Genomic DNA, 13,669 nt, shown 5'->3' on the forward strand with positions numbered 1-13,669 from the left:
CGCGGCCAGTTCTCCATCTCACGGACCGCAGGTGTGGCGGTGTAGCTGACACAGCCCACTACGTGCAACCCTTGACATGGGTATCAACTTCAGCTCATTTGAGCCCATATAGCGTAGGGTAAACCCCTAACATGTTTTCATCTTATACAAGCTTGGATAATCCCGAAATCAGACTAATCGATCAACAACAAAGGCCTTGTGCGTTCTAAATGTCGACTAGAGTGGACACCCTTTGCAGGACTGTACATCCCGAACCCACCAAATTCGAACATGAATCGCTCAACCAGAAAAGGACGTCCATACGTCTCATTCAAGTATTGCCCGACCTATCAAAGGATATGTCAATACAATGCAAGCTGATTCACGCCATTCTTCCACCGCCCTTCACCCAGGACGACAACGGTGAAGGAGAGCCGACCGAGTCCTCTCTTGCGGAACTGGATGACGATTTCAACGAAGAACTGCCCTCGTACTCCTGTCTCTCTTACACATGGGGGGATCCGTTCGAGGAGTACGCAGTCCGGGTCAACGACAAGACCTTTCTTGTGCGACGAAATCTGTGGGACTTCCTCGAGATGGCCAGAAATCAACTTTCCGACACCTTTCTCTGGATCGACGCATTGTGCATCGATCAAACCAACACATCGGAGAGGAACCATCAAGTTCAGCAGATGGGAAATATATTCACTAGAGCGAAATCTGTACTGGCCTGGTTAGGTAGCAGCCTAGAGTTGGAGATGGTATTGCATTCCGTCAGTATGGCAAGCAAAGAACGTGCCATGAGATCTTATAGGGAGCCTTTTGACCGACACGAAGGATCATCGAAATCTCGCGCGAAGGACCTCGGTGTAATCAAAGACGGCGGGCTCGACACGCCATCTTCAGTACATTCTGGGACGACTGTGGACTTCATTATCAAGGACGAACAAAAGAGCCTCTTCAAGGATTCAACTGAAAAAGTGGAGAAGTTGCTCGAGAAAATCACAGAGCATGAGTACTGGTCCCGAGCTTGGGTTACCCAAGAAGTGCTACTAGCGAAGCATACAATACTAGTTGCAGGACGATCGACCCATGATCTCTTCTCACTAGCCATCAAATTCAGGTCTGCGGTTCTATACTTCCGGGAAAATGCGTTCGAGAATATCGTAGATGTCTTATTGCAACAAAGATTGAGTCAATATCGCGAAACAAGCCTCAAGACATGGGGTGTCGTCAACGTACTACACCGTTTCCGCAACAAGAAGTGTACCATCCGAAGGGATCGAATTTACTCCTTACTTGCATTGTGCAAAGAAGGCAAGAATCTCACAGTCGACTACGACGTTCCGGAAGAACACCTCATGCGCCAAGTTCTGAGCCTGCGCGAGAGCTCAATGTGCTTTTGCTCTGCAGCGGTCGTGTCGCATGCCTTGAGCCCATGGGAATTTCCATCCGACAACACGGTCGCGGACAAAGCAATGTTTGTCGAGACACATATGTACGCCTGCGCTTTAAGCTCCGCCGTTTGCCCGTTCTGCTCAAATTGGGTGCCTTTCTCCTGGACCCGGAAGAAGGGCCTCGTCTTCTGCTTGGGAACATCCTGCCCAGATACACAATGTCACCTATTTTGGGAGCAACCAGAATCCATAGAAAATCCAAACCCCGATCAACAGAATCTATCGACAGTTTCGAGCTCGATCTATGCGCAGTCACGACAAAACAACAAGTCACAGTTGCTGTGCGAAGAAGGTGCTGGGATTGAGATCAAGCAGAGTGAGTGGAGACATGTGTATGTTCTTCGATTTACCTTTCGCTCCATAGTCGAAATGTTGCAGGAGGACTTGACTACGAGCGATCTGGGATTGAATGCCTGTCGAAATCTGTGGCCGCACGCTACCAGTGGTCAAGTATCTGGGCAAGGGCCATTGAGATTCTGTGAGAAGGCATGAAGCATGGTACCTGTTTCTGCGTACCTTGGTAGCCGGTCCCTCTACGCCGAGTCACCTGTCTGTCGTACGCTTTGAGTGCATCTTTTTACTCCACGATAAAATCCAGAGTTTCCTGAGCGCTTTTCAGTTGGCTATGGAACATCAAAAACGGTCAATTTGTTAACATCTACAAGATTAGATAAATGCGACCTGTGGTATTCTTCTAACAGTGTCGGTACCGCGTAGAAGGGAACAGGGTCAAAGCTTAGAATCGTACGCATGATACGGGTAGCGAGAAACATGCCAAACCGAATATATGTGTTTTGAGTTTGCTTTTCAGGCTTTCTGGGATCTCATTGCTTCAATTAGGTACTGATGTTCAGACAATAAGGATACGGACCAAGTTCGCTTATAGTATAAAGTCGACCCGGAAACGCACATTGGAAGCTGACGGCTTAATGCCAATCTAATTAGGGTCTGCTTAATTGAACATAGAATGTGACAATGCTTCCAGATCGACATGATGTGGTGGAACCTGACAAAGCCGAGCTATCTTGGTTCTGCTTGTGATGTAGTAACTTAGAAATAGGATGCTATGGCAGGTGCACGACGAGAGCATAGTTTGCCTATAATTTTCCTGTCGATACTGAAACTTTGATCTACCCCCCCAATCCGCCCTTTACAGTGTATAAAATGCCGTACAAGTACTCTATCCTCCCTCATATACTTTCATCCTCTATGATCAACTCTCGACTGTTACCGGTGATAAGTCGATCTCCCCGGCTTCCGAAAGTATACCTCATGAATAGAGGGAGGTCGCATTCGGTTCCAAGGTTGCTATAACAAATACTTTTAATTGTCTCAACACCGCTTCTACGATTTGCAGAGAGCTATCCGAGCTTTATAGCTTTTCCTTCTCTATAGAGGGGCGGAAAATGATTGAAAGCTCGAAATTTCGTGATACATACCTTTGACGCTTTCATATGCCATAGAACCAGTCTGGCTTGGCCCATATAGAGGATAGCAGCACAGCAATCAGGCATCGCCAAAGGTAGTAGTGGGTCATTCGGGGCTGAAAGCAATCCCGTAGAGTGTAAGTAGACCGCCCACCTTTTGTACACAAACAGTAGCAATATCCTGCTAACCATACCGCTACTTTGGCCGGCCATGTAAAGTTTCTGAGCACGAGCCCATCGGCTTTAGACAATACTCTTTCCGGTTGCTTCGATGTCTTCAAGACAGTGAACTTCTTGTTGAGTGCGACCTCTCCAAAGCCTAGCTTGACGGTGACAGTGCGATCTTTTTTGACGTCTTTTCATGTATATGGTGTAACTAAGAGACCTTCAAGCCCATAAATACTAATAGGAAGGATCTCGCTGTTGCTGAGAACCTTTTCTTCGCGCTCCGTAACCTTCGTTTCCCAAACATGGACAGAATAGTGTGGGTGAACACTATCTATATCTCTTCTAATTAAATCCGAATCAAGCACTTTAGCAAGCTGAGGATAAGACGTCACTTATTTGTTGGTGTTAATATCAAACTATAGCGTGGCTAAATAATGTACGGCCGATCGGCGGCTTCGCCCGTACACGCGCTTATTGTTCCGGCCGGATCTCGTGTAACAATTGGATTTGTTCTGGGGCAGTCCCTATGTATCTATACCCTCTCTTTTGTCTTTCAACCTGCTTACTTCTTCTTTCCGTGCTAACGCACACTTGCGACGGCTTCATGCCGCTCGCAAGGGGCGCCCCGCACAGGCTCCTGCAGCGTGCTCCAAGCCGCACACGGCCCGCAGGAAGGCAGACCCGCAAGATGCCAAGGGGCCGCGCCGCACCACCTCACTCAAGGCCAACATCCTTAGGTATCCACCGCGACCATGGCTAACCAGATAGCCGTCGACAGCGAGTCGTCTTCCGATCAAGGCTATGCAGAGTCCACAAATACTTCCTATCTGTCTTCAATAGCCTCATCCGTCCTCCGAGGCGTCCATGAGAATGGCCGCACCTATGCCTCGTATGGCAAGACCCTGCAGGGCATACCCATAGATGAGAAGGAACAAGATCGTAACGACCTTCAGCACGCAAAGTTCTTACTCCTGCTCGGTGGAAAGCTTTACCTTGCACCCATTGCGGAAGACCCTCAGAAGATCCTCGACATTGGGACTGGCTCCGGAATCTGGGCAATTGATACGGCAGACATGTTCCCATCGGCTTCAGTGACTGGCGTAGACATTGCACCCACCCAGCCCACCTGGGTACCGCCAAATCTTCAGTTCGAAATCGAGGATATCGAAGAGGATTGGTTATATCGCAAGAATAGCTTCGACTTCATCTTCGGGCGGGAGCTTCTGATGGCTATTCGCGACTGGCCCCGATTGATTCAGCAGGCTTATGAACACCTGAAGCCTGGAGGATATCTAGAGCTAGAGATGACTTATGCGAAGACCTGTTGCGAAGACGGCAGCCTGGATCTCGAGACTTCTGCGTACGCCGAGTCGGCAAGACTTCTTTTCGAATGTGGAAGGCGAATGAAAGTACCTTGGGATGTATGTCTAGAGTGGAAGGAGCAGTTCAAAGCCGCGGGCTTTACGGACGTCACCGAAACTACCCTGCCGATACCCATTGGGCGCTGGTGAGTGTCCTTTATGTTCCGCAATACCATACGTGCAACTGGACATGTCATGTCGCTAACACGCTACAAAGGCCGAAAGACAAAGATCTCAAGAAAGTCGGCGTCTTCGAACTCGCCAACATTGACCAGGGACTGGATGCCTTCCTACTCCGTGGATTCACTACGACGCTGCAAAGGTCGGAGGATGAGCTAAGAATCCTAACAGCGCTCGCACGGAAAGAGATATTCAATCCGAAGTACCACTTGAACGTCAATTTTATGGTTGTTTATGGAAGGAAGCCGGCCGCTCCGGCCTCAAACTAGTCCTTCTTTCTCTCGCCAATCCCGGCTAAAATGTCGCACGTTGCTAGGCTCAATCGTGGAACTCAAACGAGGACGGCAGGTCTCCATTATTTCCTTCATCCTACGGTCGCTTAAACTTTTGCAGACGGCTCAACATAGTCAGTCTTTACTGTGCTGCGTACAAGCGAATAAATTTATTAGCGCGTCTCACTATTAGCTTCTTCAAACACAATGGCTTGTCGCGGTGTACCGCTATTTGCGCATGAATAAGTTCCAAGACTACCCCGCTCACGCTTGACCTTGACTGGCAGGTAGAACATTTCCAAGCGCTTCACCATATCCCTGTATTAAGATAACAAATGGGAGCTTGCCATGAGGCTGTATTGCGAGATATCATTGGTGTGATTTAGTACGGATGCGTGCTACTGTTAGGACACCACTTGAAGGCAGATGACACGCGCTAGTCCTACAAGCGAGTCAGGTCTGTACTTCAGTCACCGCCTCGACCCCGCCTTTCTTCCTAACTTTAAGCGCTTATCACTACAAGTAAACGGTTGTGTGACCTCACGATCGACTGCTTTCTGGGCTACACTGTAACCATGGAATCTGACGCCATTTCGCAACTCAAAACGCTCCTCGGCACGGCCCGCGACCTCCGGGAGAATCTCTCCCGTGCCGACCGTCTCCAACTCGGCGGATTAGCTGAGGCACTCAGGAACGAGTTGGAGAGGCCGGACGAGGCGTTGTTTCGAGTAACGTTTAATGAGGTCTGTCTCACGTGATCTTAATGTTTCTCTAGTGGCATGCCCTGGATGCGGGATCGCTTTCATTTCGAAATTAGTGCTGACAGCTAGTGAGTATTTCAGCCCTCACATTATCTTGGCATTCGTCTAGCGATACAATGGGGAGTATTCGACGCTCTAGGCGACGTTGGCGAGCCGGGAAAGTCCAGTGCGCAGCTTGCTGAGAACACCGGGGCAGATCCACGATTAGTTGGTAAGTCCCACCGACGTGGAAATTCAAGACACCTGCGATAGCTTTCCAAGCACTTCATTTTGAAGCTGAATTATTAAACCGAGTTGACACTGACAACATCTCTCAAGCTCGCTTCCTGCGCCATCTCGCGGCGAACGGTACGATTCGTGAAGTTGATCTCGATACATACGCAAGCACGCGACTCTCAGCTTCATGCAGACAAAAATTCTATAAAGATGCTGTAGGGTTCATGTTCGATGACTTCTACAATGTGGGATGGAAGCTTCCGTCCTTCCTCGACACGATCTCTCATCGCAATCCCGCTGACATCAACAATGGACCGTTCCAGCATGCATACAACCTTCCTGGGAAATCCCTGTACACATACTTTGGCGAAAACACAGCGATGGCGCAGCGCTTTGGTGGCATGATCCAGCTGTACAATGCTGGCAAACCTTTCTTCTGGGAGGATGGCTATTATCCCATCAAGGAGCGACTGGTTGACAGCGGACCAAAGTCGGATGAAGACGTCTTGCTCATTGACATTGGAGGTGGTGACGCTGGAGATTTGGGCCTACTAAGGAAGGCTCTCGGTTCAGAAGTCAAGGGGCGGCTTATCCTGCAAGAGTTAAAGCACATTATCGACAGGAGTGACCAAGACGGGTATGAAGCCCAGGTTGGCGATTGGAATCAAGTGCAGCCCATAAAAGGTACGTCCCCATCCCCTAATGCTTCTATGTGCGTCGTCGTCATCGCGAGGCAACAAGACCACAAGTCTACAGTTACTTATCCGTATATCTTCATAGGAGCAAGGGCGTATATGCTACAACATATTCTACACGACTTCAGCAGCGATGACGAGTGTCGTCGTATCCTGCGCAACATCATTCCTGCCATGACGCCCGGCTACTCCAAACTGCTGATCAAGGAGCTGCTCATACCGGATCGAAATGCACCATCGGCGTTCACGGCCATGGACGTGAACGTCATACAGTCTCTCTCTGGTCAAGAGCGAACCGAGTCACAATTCCGCAATCTGCTAGAGTCGGTTGGGTTCAAGATTGAGGGTATCTGGGGCCATCAAAACGCGTTAGATGTAGTCATCGAAGCCTCTCTATCATAGACGACGAGTGCCTATACCCGGTTGAGGGTATTATATGTGATTGGGGTCCGAATTCCTTATAAATATGACTGATCGTGCATCAATATATTGAGATCTAGGTCGGTTGGTCGGGCTAAATCGTACATAGTAGAGGTTTTCAAGACTCAACAACGACGACGAGAAGAGGAAGACTCTCATACAAGAAGAGTTGAGCAATACTAAATTCAATTCAAAACAAGATGCCTGTTGGCATAAGTAGTGCAAATACTTTATTTACTAAGAGTCTCGAGAATATTGGGTGTACTTATTGTGCGAAAATACACGATCACGTTGCAGGTTTGCAAATGACTCCGTCGTGTCTGAACGGACAGTTGAACACTACCAGCGGAGCAGGTTGTACAGCAGTCTAGATCTTGTATTCTCTGCACTAAATGTCCGACGGAGTAATTGCTGTTTCTTCCAGGATTGTTGATCGTGATTTCCCCACAAGCGTGCCGCTAAGGACGGCTGCTGCCCGCGGAGCAGGAGATCAGGCCACGCAGCACGGCAGTGGCGCATTGGTGCGAGTTAGTAGCTTCACAAACGACGACGTGTGCGTTGTTTGTGGATTCCTAGCTGGACAAGTGACGTCGATGCACTGCTGCAGCCAAGACAAACAAACAGGGATATGTGGAGCTTGCGAGCATCAAAACCGGTTACCAGGTTCATCACCACCTACCTTCTCAACCTCAATTCCACCTAAACCTACCACTCACATAGCCAAATCATTCACCCATCATGGCATCACTCGTCGACACCTTGACTGCCTCTGGGGGCACAGAACCAGCAGGTAAGATACATCCCCGAAATCTGGTGTGCCTGGTTGGGTAACTGATATAACTTGATCAGGATTCCTCAATGACATTGTTGAGCAGCTGTGGCCTAACATCAATGTTGCGGGCGCCCAAATTGCAAAGGATGTCGTTGAACCCATCCTTGCCTCGACCCTTCCAGGTCCTCTTTCTAGTCTGCATTTCGTCAAGCTCGACCTTGGGCACGTCCCCATTCGATTCTCAAATGTAGACGTCCACAAGACCACGACTCAGGGTATCAAGCTCGATATGGACCTCGACTGGGAGGGTGTATGCGACATTGAGCTCGATGGGAACCATGTTCCTAAGATAGTAAACTTCCCCTCCTTTATTTACTTACTTGAGCTGCATCTAACCAGAGTCTAGGGCATCGAAAAGGTGCAGCTGAAGGGCAGGCTTAGCGTTCTACTCTGTCCCCTGACGAACATCATTCCCTTGGTATGAGCCTTTCCTTGCTTAAGCACCACGTTGCTGAGCATCACTTACTAACCTAAAACAAAGATCGGGGCTGCGCAAGTGGCCTTCATCAACCCACCGAGTCTAAAGCTTGACTTCACCAATGCTGCCAGCATTGCCGACTGCTTCTTGATCGAGAAAGCCGTACGGAACACCATCCTTGGCATCATTTCGGGCATGGCTGTACTGCCCAACCGCTTTCTTGTCAAGCTCGACGCCAACAACGACTACTTCAAAACTTACCAACCTCACCATGGCATCCTGCGTCTGACAGTCGAGAAGGCAACTGGAATAACCGCTCCCAAGAAGAAGAGCGGTGCTTCGAGACTCCTCGCTAAGATTGTCAAGGATGTGCCTGACTGTTATGTCAAGGTCAAGATCGGTGCTGAGGAGGAGTGGCGCACCTCGGTTCAGAAGAACAATCAAGAGCCAGTATGGAATGAGACTCACGATTTCTTAGTGACGGATTACGAGCAGATCATTTCTCTTGACATCCAGGACGACGATTTAGGTGGCGATGACGACATAGGCCTCGGCTCCACCACCGTCAAGGACATCTTGCTGAAGGGTGGCTCACAAGATCTGACTCTTGTCCATAAAGGCGATCCCACTGACGCCAAGCTGACGGTACACGCGAAGTTCTACAACTTCGTTGCTGATGCACAGTTGTTATCCGCGGCGGGTAGCGAAGTTCAGAGCAAGGATCAGATCTGCGGAATTGTCACGATCCTGGTCGCCAGCGCTCTCGGCCTCCAAGGCCAGCGTGATGAGCTGAACCCGAGCATTAGGGTGACCTGGGGCGACAAGAACTTCTTGACTGCAGCCAAGACCTACACCCCGGGAGTGGACATCTTCAACCCATCTTTCGACCAGGCTTTCCGGATTCCCTTGACGGCAGGCATGGTTGCCAACCCGGAGGCGGTTGGAAACTTCAAGATCTCGCTGATGAACAAGAAAGTCGAGAGTGGAAGTGCTGAGGTGGCTTTCCAGGACGTGCTTGGCGCTCCTGGCTTGGTGAGGGAGGACAGTTTTGACGTTGGCTCCGGTGCCGTGGTGAGAGCCAGCATCTCTATACATGGAATTCAACTGGCAAATTGATCTCCGCCGGCCGTGAGGGTTGAGCAGAATGAGCCAGTGGCTCTCTCTATCGATGGGGTGTAGATTATGCAGCCAGTTTCACGAATTGGGACTCACAGAGTGTCAAGTTCCACTTTCGCTGTACATCAAACTCAAGCTTTCACATCCATAGCTCTGCCTAGATAAGACCCAAAATACCTGTTACAGTTACACACGTTCGTTTGTGACCTGTATAATTATGGATCCACCTTCATCCACCGACGTCGTCAAACGACGCTACACATTCATCGTATGTATCTAGTTCTGCCCTTCTAGCCTCGTTATTTCTAATCATCTCTCGCCACTACAGGTACGCTATGATAAGTCTCCCGCGGTGCAGCAACTTCATCTTCGCCGTACGCCGTGTGTGTCTGGTCGACGTCGAGAGTTTTGGTCTCTATCTGCTCGTACTTGCTTGAGCGCGTATCATCTCGGTAGACGCGTAAGTCGAGATGTGTGGCGAGGAGCGTGCTTACACTATCTCGGTCAACTGACTTTCTTTGTTTAATTTGGCGCATGTGGATGCGAGGAGAGTTGGAGGTGTGCTCGCTCGGTACGGAGTGCATGGGGGAGTAGCCGTCAAGGAAGACGATAGAGTCTTTCGCGCGAATCGCAATCATCGTTTTGATGGAGGGTTTGGTGTGCAAGGATTCGACTTACAGTCCGACGCACGTAAAAGCGAACAACGCTTTAAACAATCTGCAGATATTGATACCCACGCTACTCCTCCAGTTTCCTTTGTTGCAGGTGTGGGTAAGCATTCCACTGCTCCACCATGTGAACAGTACAAAGCTCACAGTCCACAGCAGTAGGAGGAAACTATTGGAGAACATGTTCAAACGAGGGTGGAGGCCAGTCAAAAAATGTAGGAAAATCGTTGTAATGAGGTGGATAATCGTAAGCGTAGACACTGTCAGGAGCTATGTAAAGGTCAGATTCTTACTATATATACGGAAGTATTGGATTCAGCTGTTATCGCATGGAAAGGTTTAAGCTGTGAGTTCAAAGACGTACCAGAAGGAAGGTCCAAGGCACCTCAAACTTGTCGTGCCGTAGTTGCCAGACGAAGTAGGACATAATACTACTGACTATGGCCGAAGACACGAGTTGCGCACTGCGCAGTAGATGGAAAGGTAGCTTGGGGTAGGCCGTGGGCTGAACCCGAGTCTTGTTGCCTATCATTTTCTAGAGAGAGACCTGTCAAAAACGAGCGTGAAGTATTGTGAGAAGCTACAATTTCAAGCTTATGGAAAGTGGACGACGTAGATACAAAATCGAAAATCTGAAGCTAGGGAGGGTTGAAAGGCACCTGCCTCTTTTGTTGGCGCGTTGCTGACCGCGACAAGCGAGTCTCGCACCCAATCCGCCGGTTGATCTGACTACATGCACGCCACAAGGCTGACAGTTAAAATTAGGCAAACGCACTAACATTGCCGCAGTCCACCGATATGCATAGCGTTTGCAAACACAGTAAGGCTCTATCAGCTAGTTCTCAGAAAGTACGGTCGCCTCGACAGCACCCTTGTACATTTGGCCCCCAACGTGCCGCATCCATCATGCATTTACCCAAGCGCTCAGGAGCAGCCAGCTGAGCTGACATGTTTCGCCGTAATGACACAGGGTTTTTAGATTTGCCTAGCCCCTTACTTTCTTGGTCCACAAGTGGCGCAGGTATAAACCCTAGATTTGTGCCGGTCGCCTCAACAACAACTAACTAAATTGCATGATAGACAACGAAACATTTTCTCTCGGAAATAATATAATCCCGGTCGATCGTGACTTCGCTTGAAGGGGCCACTGTCGCTAGGAGATTTCCAGCAGCTCGATGGCCGTTCTACAAAGGTTGATCTGGGTTCTGTTGGGGTCGACTTTCGTGGTTGGCAACAAGTTTTCATCTCCATCTAAGGTAAGGGGCTGTGTTTTCTCAACGCCTAAGATCACAAATTGACACTAAATATATAGATCGAAACCCGTCAAATACCCAGGCCCGGACAAAAGGGAAAACCTGTAACTTCGAACGTCAAGAGGAAGAACAATGGAGGCGACCTATTACTGAATCCCTTAGCCGGTCCAATGCTACCGTACTTCGACAATATTCAGTTCAGGTCTCCTTGTTTGGATAGGAGGGACATCAAGATATCCGTCGACACTGGGAGTAGCGACTTCTGGATCGATGCTAGTTTGTGGTGCAGGTGCGAGAAGGAGAGAAAGGAGGCAAGCAAGATGTGTACTGATATTAGGAAACAACGGAAGTACAAGGAGTATCGACTTCAGTACGATGATGATTTCGAGGTTATAGGAAACTACATGGGTGGTGAGCTCTCATTGTATGACAGCGACAACAATGAGTTCCTGCTGAAGAACATTGGGTTTGTGGCTGCATACGATTTCAAAAACTCGCCGAAAGGTCCCAATGCTATGACCGGCAGTATCGGATTGGGTTTCACCAATGATCAACAGCTCAAATATGAGCTTGCGGATGACGGAGGAGAATTCCAATATTGGTCTCTGCCCGAGGTTTTGGAAAGGAATCACAACACCAGTTCCAACGCCTTCAGCATGTGGTTTGAAACGACTAGAGTTGATGAAGACTTTGCTGCCAAGATCATGTTCGGAGGCTACGTCAAGAACTACTACGTCGAGCCCCTTGCAACTCTAAAAATCATCGGGGACAGGAATTGGGTCGATGAATCGGGAGGCAGCGGGGGCCAAAAGATCATCGTTCAGCTTGACGAGATCGGACACCGAGGAAAAAGAATTTTCGACACATGCGATCAATCCCAGCCAGTACTGCTTGATACAGGCTCGTTCAGCATTTTTCTTCCCCATGATGCCTACATGAAGCTAATACGGCGTATGGGCACGCACCAGACGGTTGAGAACGGCAATCGGAAGATTGCAGTCTTTGATGACTGCCGCAAGTGGGAGGAATTAAACGAAAGCATAGATTTTCATTTTGGGAACCGCAAAATCTCTGTCCCAATATGGAACAACCTCGTCCGCTACCCTACCGCCGATGAGGTCAAATCCGGTGCTTATCCTGCAATCAAGTATCCCAAAAAGCAATGCTTGACTCATGGTAAGACTCGATCTCCATACCACGTTCCTACTGATTTCGTCGTTTAGGGATCGCGACATGGCCTGCGGTAGCCTCCATTGACATTACATTCGCCATGTCAAGGAAAAGCCCAAACAGTTACAAAGATCGCCGCTCCATTCTCGGTATAACTTTTCTTCGGCATGCATTCGTTGTGTATGATTTAGATCAGAAGGAGGTCAACATTGCCCCAATTAGTCAAAAGGCCATCGACAGCGAACCTGCCGACGAATTCGAGTTCGACGATAGGTTTAAAACCCACCAGGCACAAATCGGGTTCGACCCTGTCAAACTTAGGGCAGAAAGATGTAAGTAGAGAGCCAGACGAGATGTCATTGTATAAAACGAGGAGGCGCAACTTTGTCATAGTTAAAACCCCAAAAGATCATCCCATTCACACTCCAATTGCCTCTCCCGCTCCTCAAACTCTGTTTTCAACTGTATCTCAACATCCGCTTTAGCCATGGTCTTTTCCAGAATTTTCCTCCGGTCTAGTTTTTCCTGCTGTAGCTCGCTATCCTTCGCGTTGAGGATGTCTCTCTTCGATGGCCCTGGAGGCAGTCCTACAAAAGTGTCAGAAGTGTGGATACCATGTCTGAGCGCATGAGCTCAATGTCAAAGACAAACCTTTCTTCAATCGCGCGCCTGGGCGTCGGATACCCTCGTGTGAATTGTCACTCTTGTCCCAGGCGGATTTTTTGACAGTCCGGCCTGAAGAGGAGCCGAAGTCATGGACCTTGGGGGCATGGTAGCCTCCTTCACAAGGCTGTACATGGATTTCTATTTCTTCTGCCTCGGGGTCGACCTCTGCTACAATTACAACTGTGGTTTGTTTCTTGTCTGTCATGTTGATGGGACGGCGTGAGCGAGTTTGAGTGTCTTCGTGAAACCCAAGATGGTTCCTGAGGGTGTGGTGACTGGAAATTAGTATTGGGCTCTTCGAATCTATTTATAGCCACTGGCTATGTATACTGCAGCCTTGCCAAAAATAGCTGGGCGGGCTCAAAACCAGCCCCCAATGTCAGCCTCCACTTCGGAATATCCCCCGGTCATGCATATTCCAAATCCAGTCTAGTGATACTCTTCCGCATGACCGACCAGCCTTTGCGCAATACTACAGACTTCCTCTTCCTCCACATCTTGACGGTAGGATTCGTACAGTCCTGGGTACCATCATCTACATATTGGCACACCCAATCGCTGTCGATCTTTACCACACCTTGCCCGTCCCTGCGTTACATAGCCTTACAGT

General features: G+C 49.1%; 7 protein-coding genes across 7 annotated transcripts; 5 read left to right on the top strand and 2 right to left on the bottom strand.

The window, feature by feature from the left end:
- Nucleotides 1–8: 8 nt before the first annotated feature.
- On the top strand, nt 9–2,305 carry K460DRAFT_361244 (HET-domain-containing protein). The gene has a single exon (XM_040932419.1). The coding sequence runs from the start codon at nt 210–212 to the stop codon at nt 1,926–1,928; it is 1,719 nt and encodes a 572-aa protein (XP_040793023.1). The 5' UTR covers nt 9–209; the 3' UTR covers nt 1,929–2,305.
- A 1,283-nt stretch (nt 2,306–3,588) lies between these two features.
- On the top strand, nt 3,589–5,207 carry K460DRAFT_301534 (S-adenosyl-L-methionine-dependent methyltransferase). The gene is made up of 2 exons (XM_040929874.1): nt 3,589–4,538; nt 4,610–5,207. The coding sequence occupies exons 1-2, from the start codon at nt 3,784–3,786 to the stop codon at nt 4,839–4,841; spliced, it is 987 nt and encodes a 328-aa protein (XP_040793024.1). The 5' UTR covers nt 3,589–3,783; the 3' UTR covers nt 4,842–5,207.
- Nucleotides 5,208–5,419: 212 nt separating this feature from the next.
- K460DRAFT_372715 (S-adenosyl-L-methionine-dependent methyltransferase) lies at nt 5,420–6,918 on the top strand (the record flags this gene model as incomplete). The annotated part of the gene is made up of 4 exons (XM_040934531.1): nt 5,420–5,587; nt 5,687–5,816; nt 5,924–6,505; nt 6,602–6,918. The coding sequence occupies 4 exons, from the start codon at nt 5,420–5,422 to the stop codon at nt 6,916–6,918; spliced, it is 1,197 nt and encodes a 398-aa protein (XP_040793025.1).
- Nucleotides 6,919–7,616: 698 nt separating this feature from the next.
- K460DRAFT_327361 (uncharacterized protein) lies at nt 7,617–9,302 on the top strand (the record flags this gene model as incomplete). Its single annotated transcript, XM_040930667.1, has 4 exons — nt 7,617–7,726; nt 7,786–8,060; nt 8,115–8,186; nt 8,250–9,302. The coding sequence occupies exons 1-4, from the start codon at nt 7,675–7,677 to the stop codon at nt 9,300–9,302; spliced, it is 1,452 nt and encodes a 483-aa protein (XP_040793026.1). The 5' UTR covers nt 7,617–7,674.
- A 152-nt stretch (nt 9,303–9,454) lies between these two features.
- Nucleotides 9,455–10,385, bottom strand: K460DRAFT_16081 (uncharacterized protein). The gene is made up of 3 exons (XM_040926884.1): nt 10,331–10,385; nt 9,981–10,262; nt 9,455–9,797 (listed from the first exon to the last, which is right to left on the bottom strand). The coding sequence occupies exons 2-3, from the start codon at nt 10,151–10,153 to the stop codon at nt 9,608–9,610; spliced, it is 363 nt and encodes a 120-aa protein (XP_040793027.1). The 5' UTR covers nt 10,154–10,262; nt 10,331–10,385; the 3' UTR covers nt 9,455–9,607.
- Nucleotides 10,386–11,013: 628 nt separating this feature from the next.
- Nucleotides 11,014–13,129, top strand: K460DRAFT_412166 (acid protease). Its single transcript, XM_040937523.1, has 3 exons — nt 11,014–11,226; nt 11,283–12,399; nt 12,447–13,129. The coding sequence occupies exons 1-3, from the start codon at nt 11,146–11,148 to the stop codon at nt 12,731–12,733; spliced, it is 1,485 nt and encodes a 494-aa protein (XP_040793028.1). The 5' UTR covers nt 11,014–11,145; the 3' UTR covers nt 12,734–13,129.
- Nucleotides 12,787–13,264, bottom strand: K460DRAFT_390968 (uncharacterized protein; the record flags this gene model as incomplete). The annotated part of the gene is made up of 2 exons (XM_040935808.1): nt 12,787–12,980; nt 13,045–13,264. 2 exons carry the CDS (start codon nt 13,262–13,264, stop codon nt 12,787–12,789), a joined length of 414 nt encoding a protein of 137 aa, XP_040793029.1.
- Between the last annotated feature and the right edge of the window lie 405 nt (nt 13,265–13,669).

Source organism: Cucurbitaria berberidis (genome assembly GCF_010015615.1).
Source record: "Cucurbitaria berberidis CBS 394.84 unplaced genomic scaffold K460scaffold_1, whole genome shotgun sequence".
Taxonomy (NCBI): Eukaryota; Fungi; Ascomycota; class Dothideomycetes; order Pleosporales; family Cucurbitariaceae; genus Cucurbitaria; species Cucurbitaria berberidis.

Excerpts from the sequence above, each read along its gene's own strand:
- K460DRAFT_412166 (XM_040937523.1), top strand. The coding sequence starts at position 11,146 with ATGGCCGTTCTACAAAGGTTGATCTGGGTTCTGTTGGGGTCGACTTTC. Across the intron at positions 11,227-11,282 it reads AGTTTTCATCTCCATCTAAG|ATCGAAACCCGTCAAATACC; the intron begins GTAAGGGGCTGT and ends CTAAATATATAG. Across the intron at positions 12,400-12,446 it reads AAAGCAATGCTTGACTCATG|GGATCGCGACATGGCCTGCG; the intron begins GTAAGACTCGAT and ends TTCGTCGTTTAG.
- K460DRAFT_361244 (XM_040932419.1), top strand. The coding sequence starts at position 210 with ATGTCGACTAGAGTGGACACCCTTTGCAGGACTGTACATCCCGAACCC.
- K460DRAFT_301534 (XM_040929874.1), top strand. The coding sequence starts at position 3,784 with ATGGCTAACCAGATAGCCGTCGACAGCGAGTCGTCTTCCGATCAAGGC. Across the intron at positions 4,539-4,609 it reads CCGATACCCATTGGGCGCTG|GCCGAAAGACAAAGATCTCA; the intron begins GTGAGTGTCCTT and ends CACGCTACAAAG.
- K460DRAFT_16081 (XM_040926884.1), bottom strand. The coding sequence starts at position 10,153 with ATGTTCTCCAATAGTTTCCTCCTACTGCTGTGGACTGTGAGCTTTGTA. Across the intron at positions 9,798-9,980 it reads GCTTTTACGTGCGTCGGACT|TGTAAGCACGCTCCTCGCCA; the intron begins GTAAGTCGAATC and ends TGACCGAGATAG.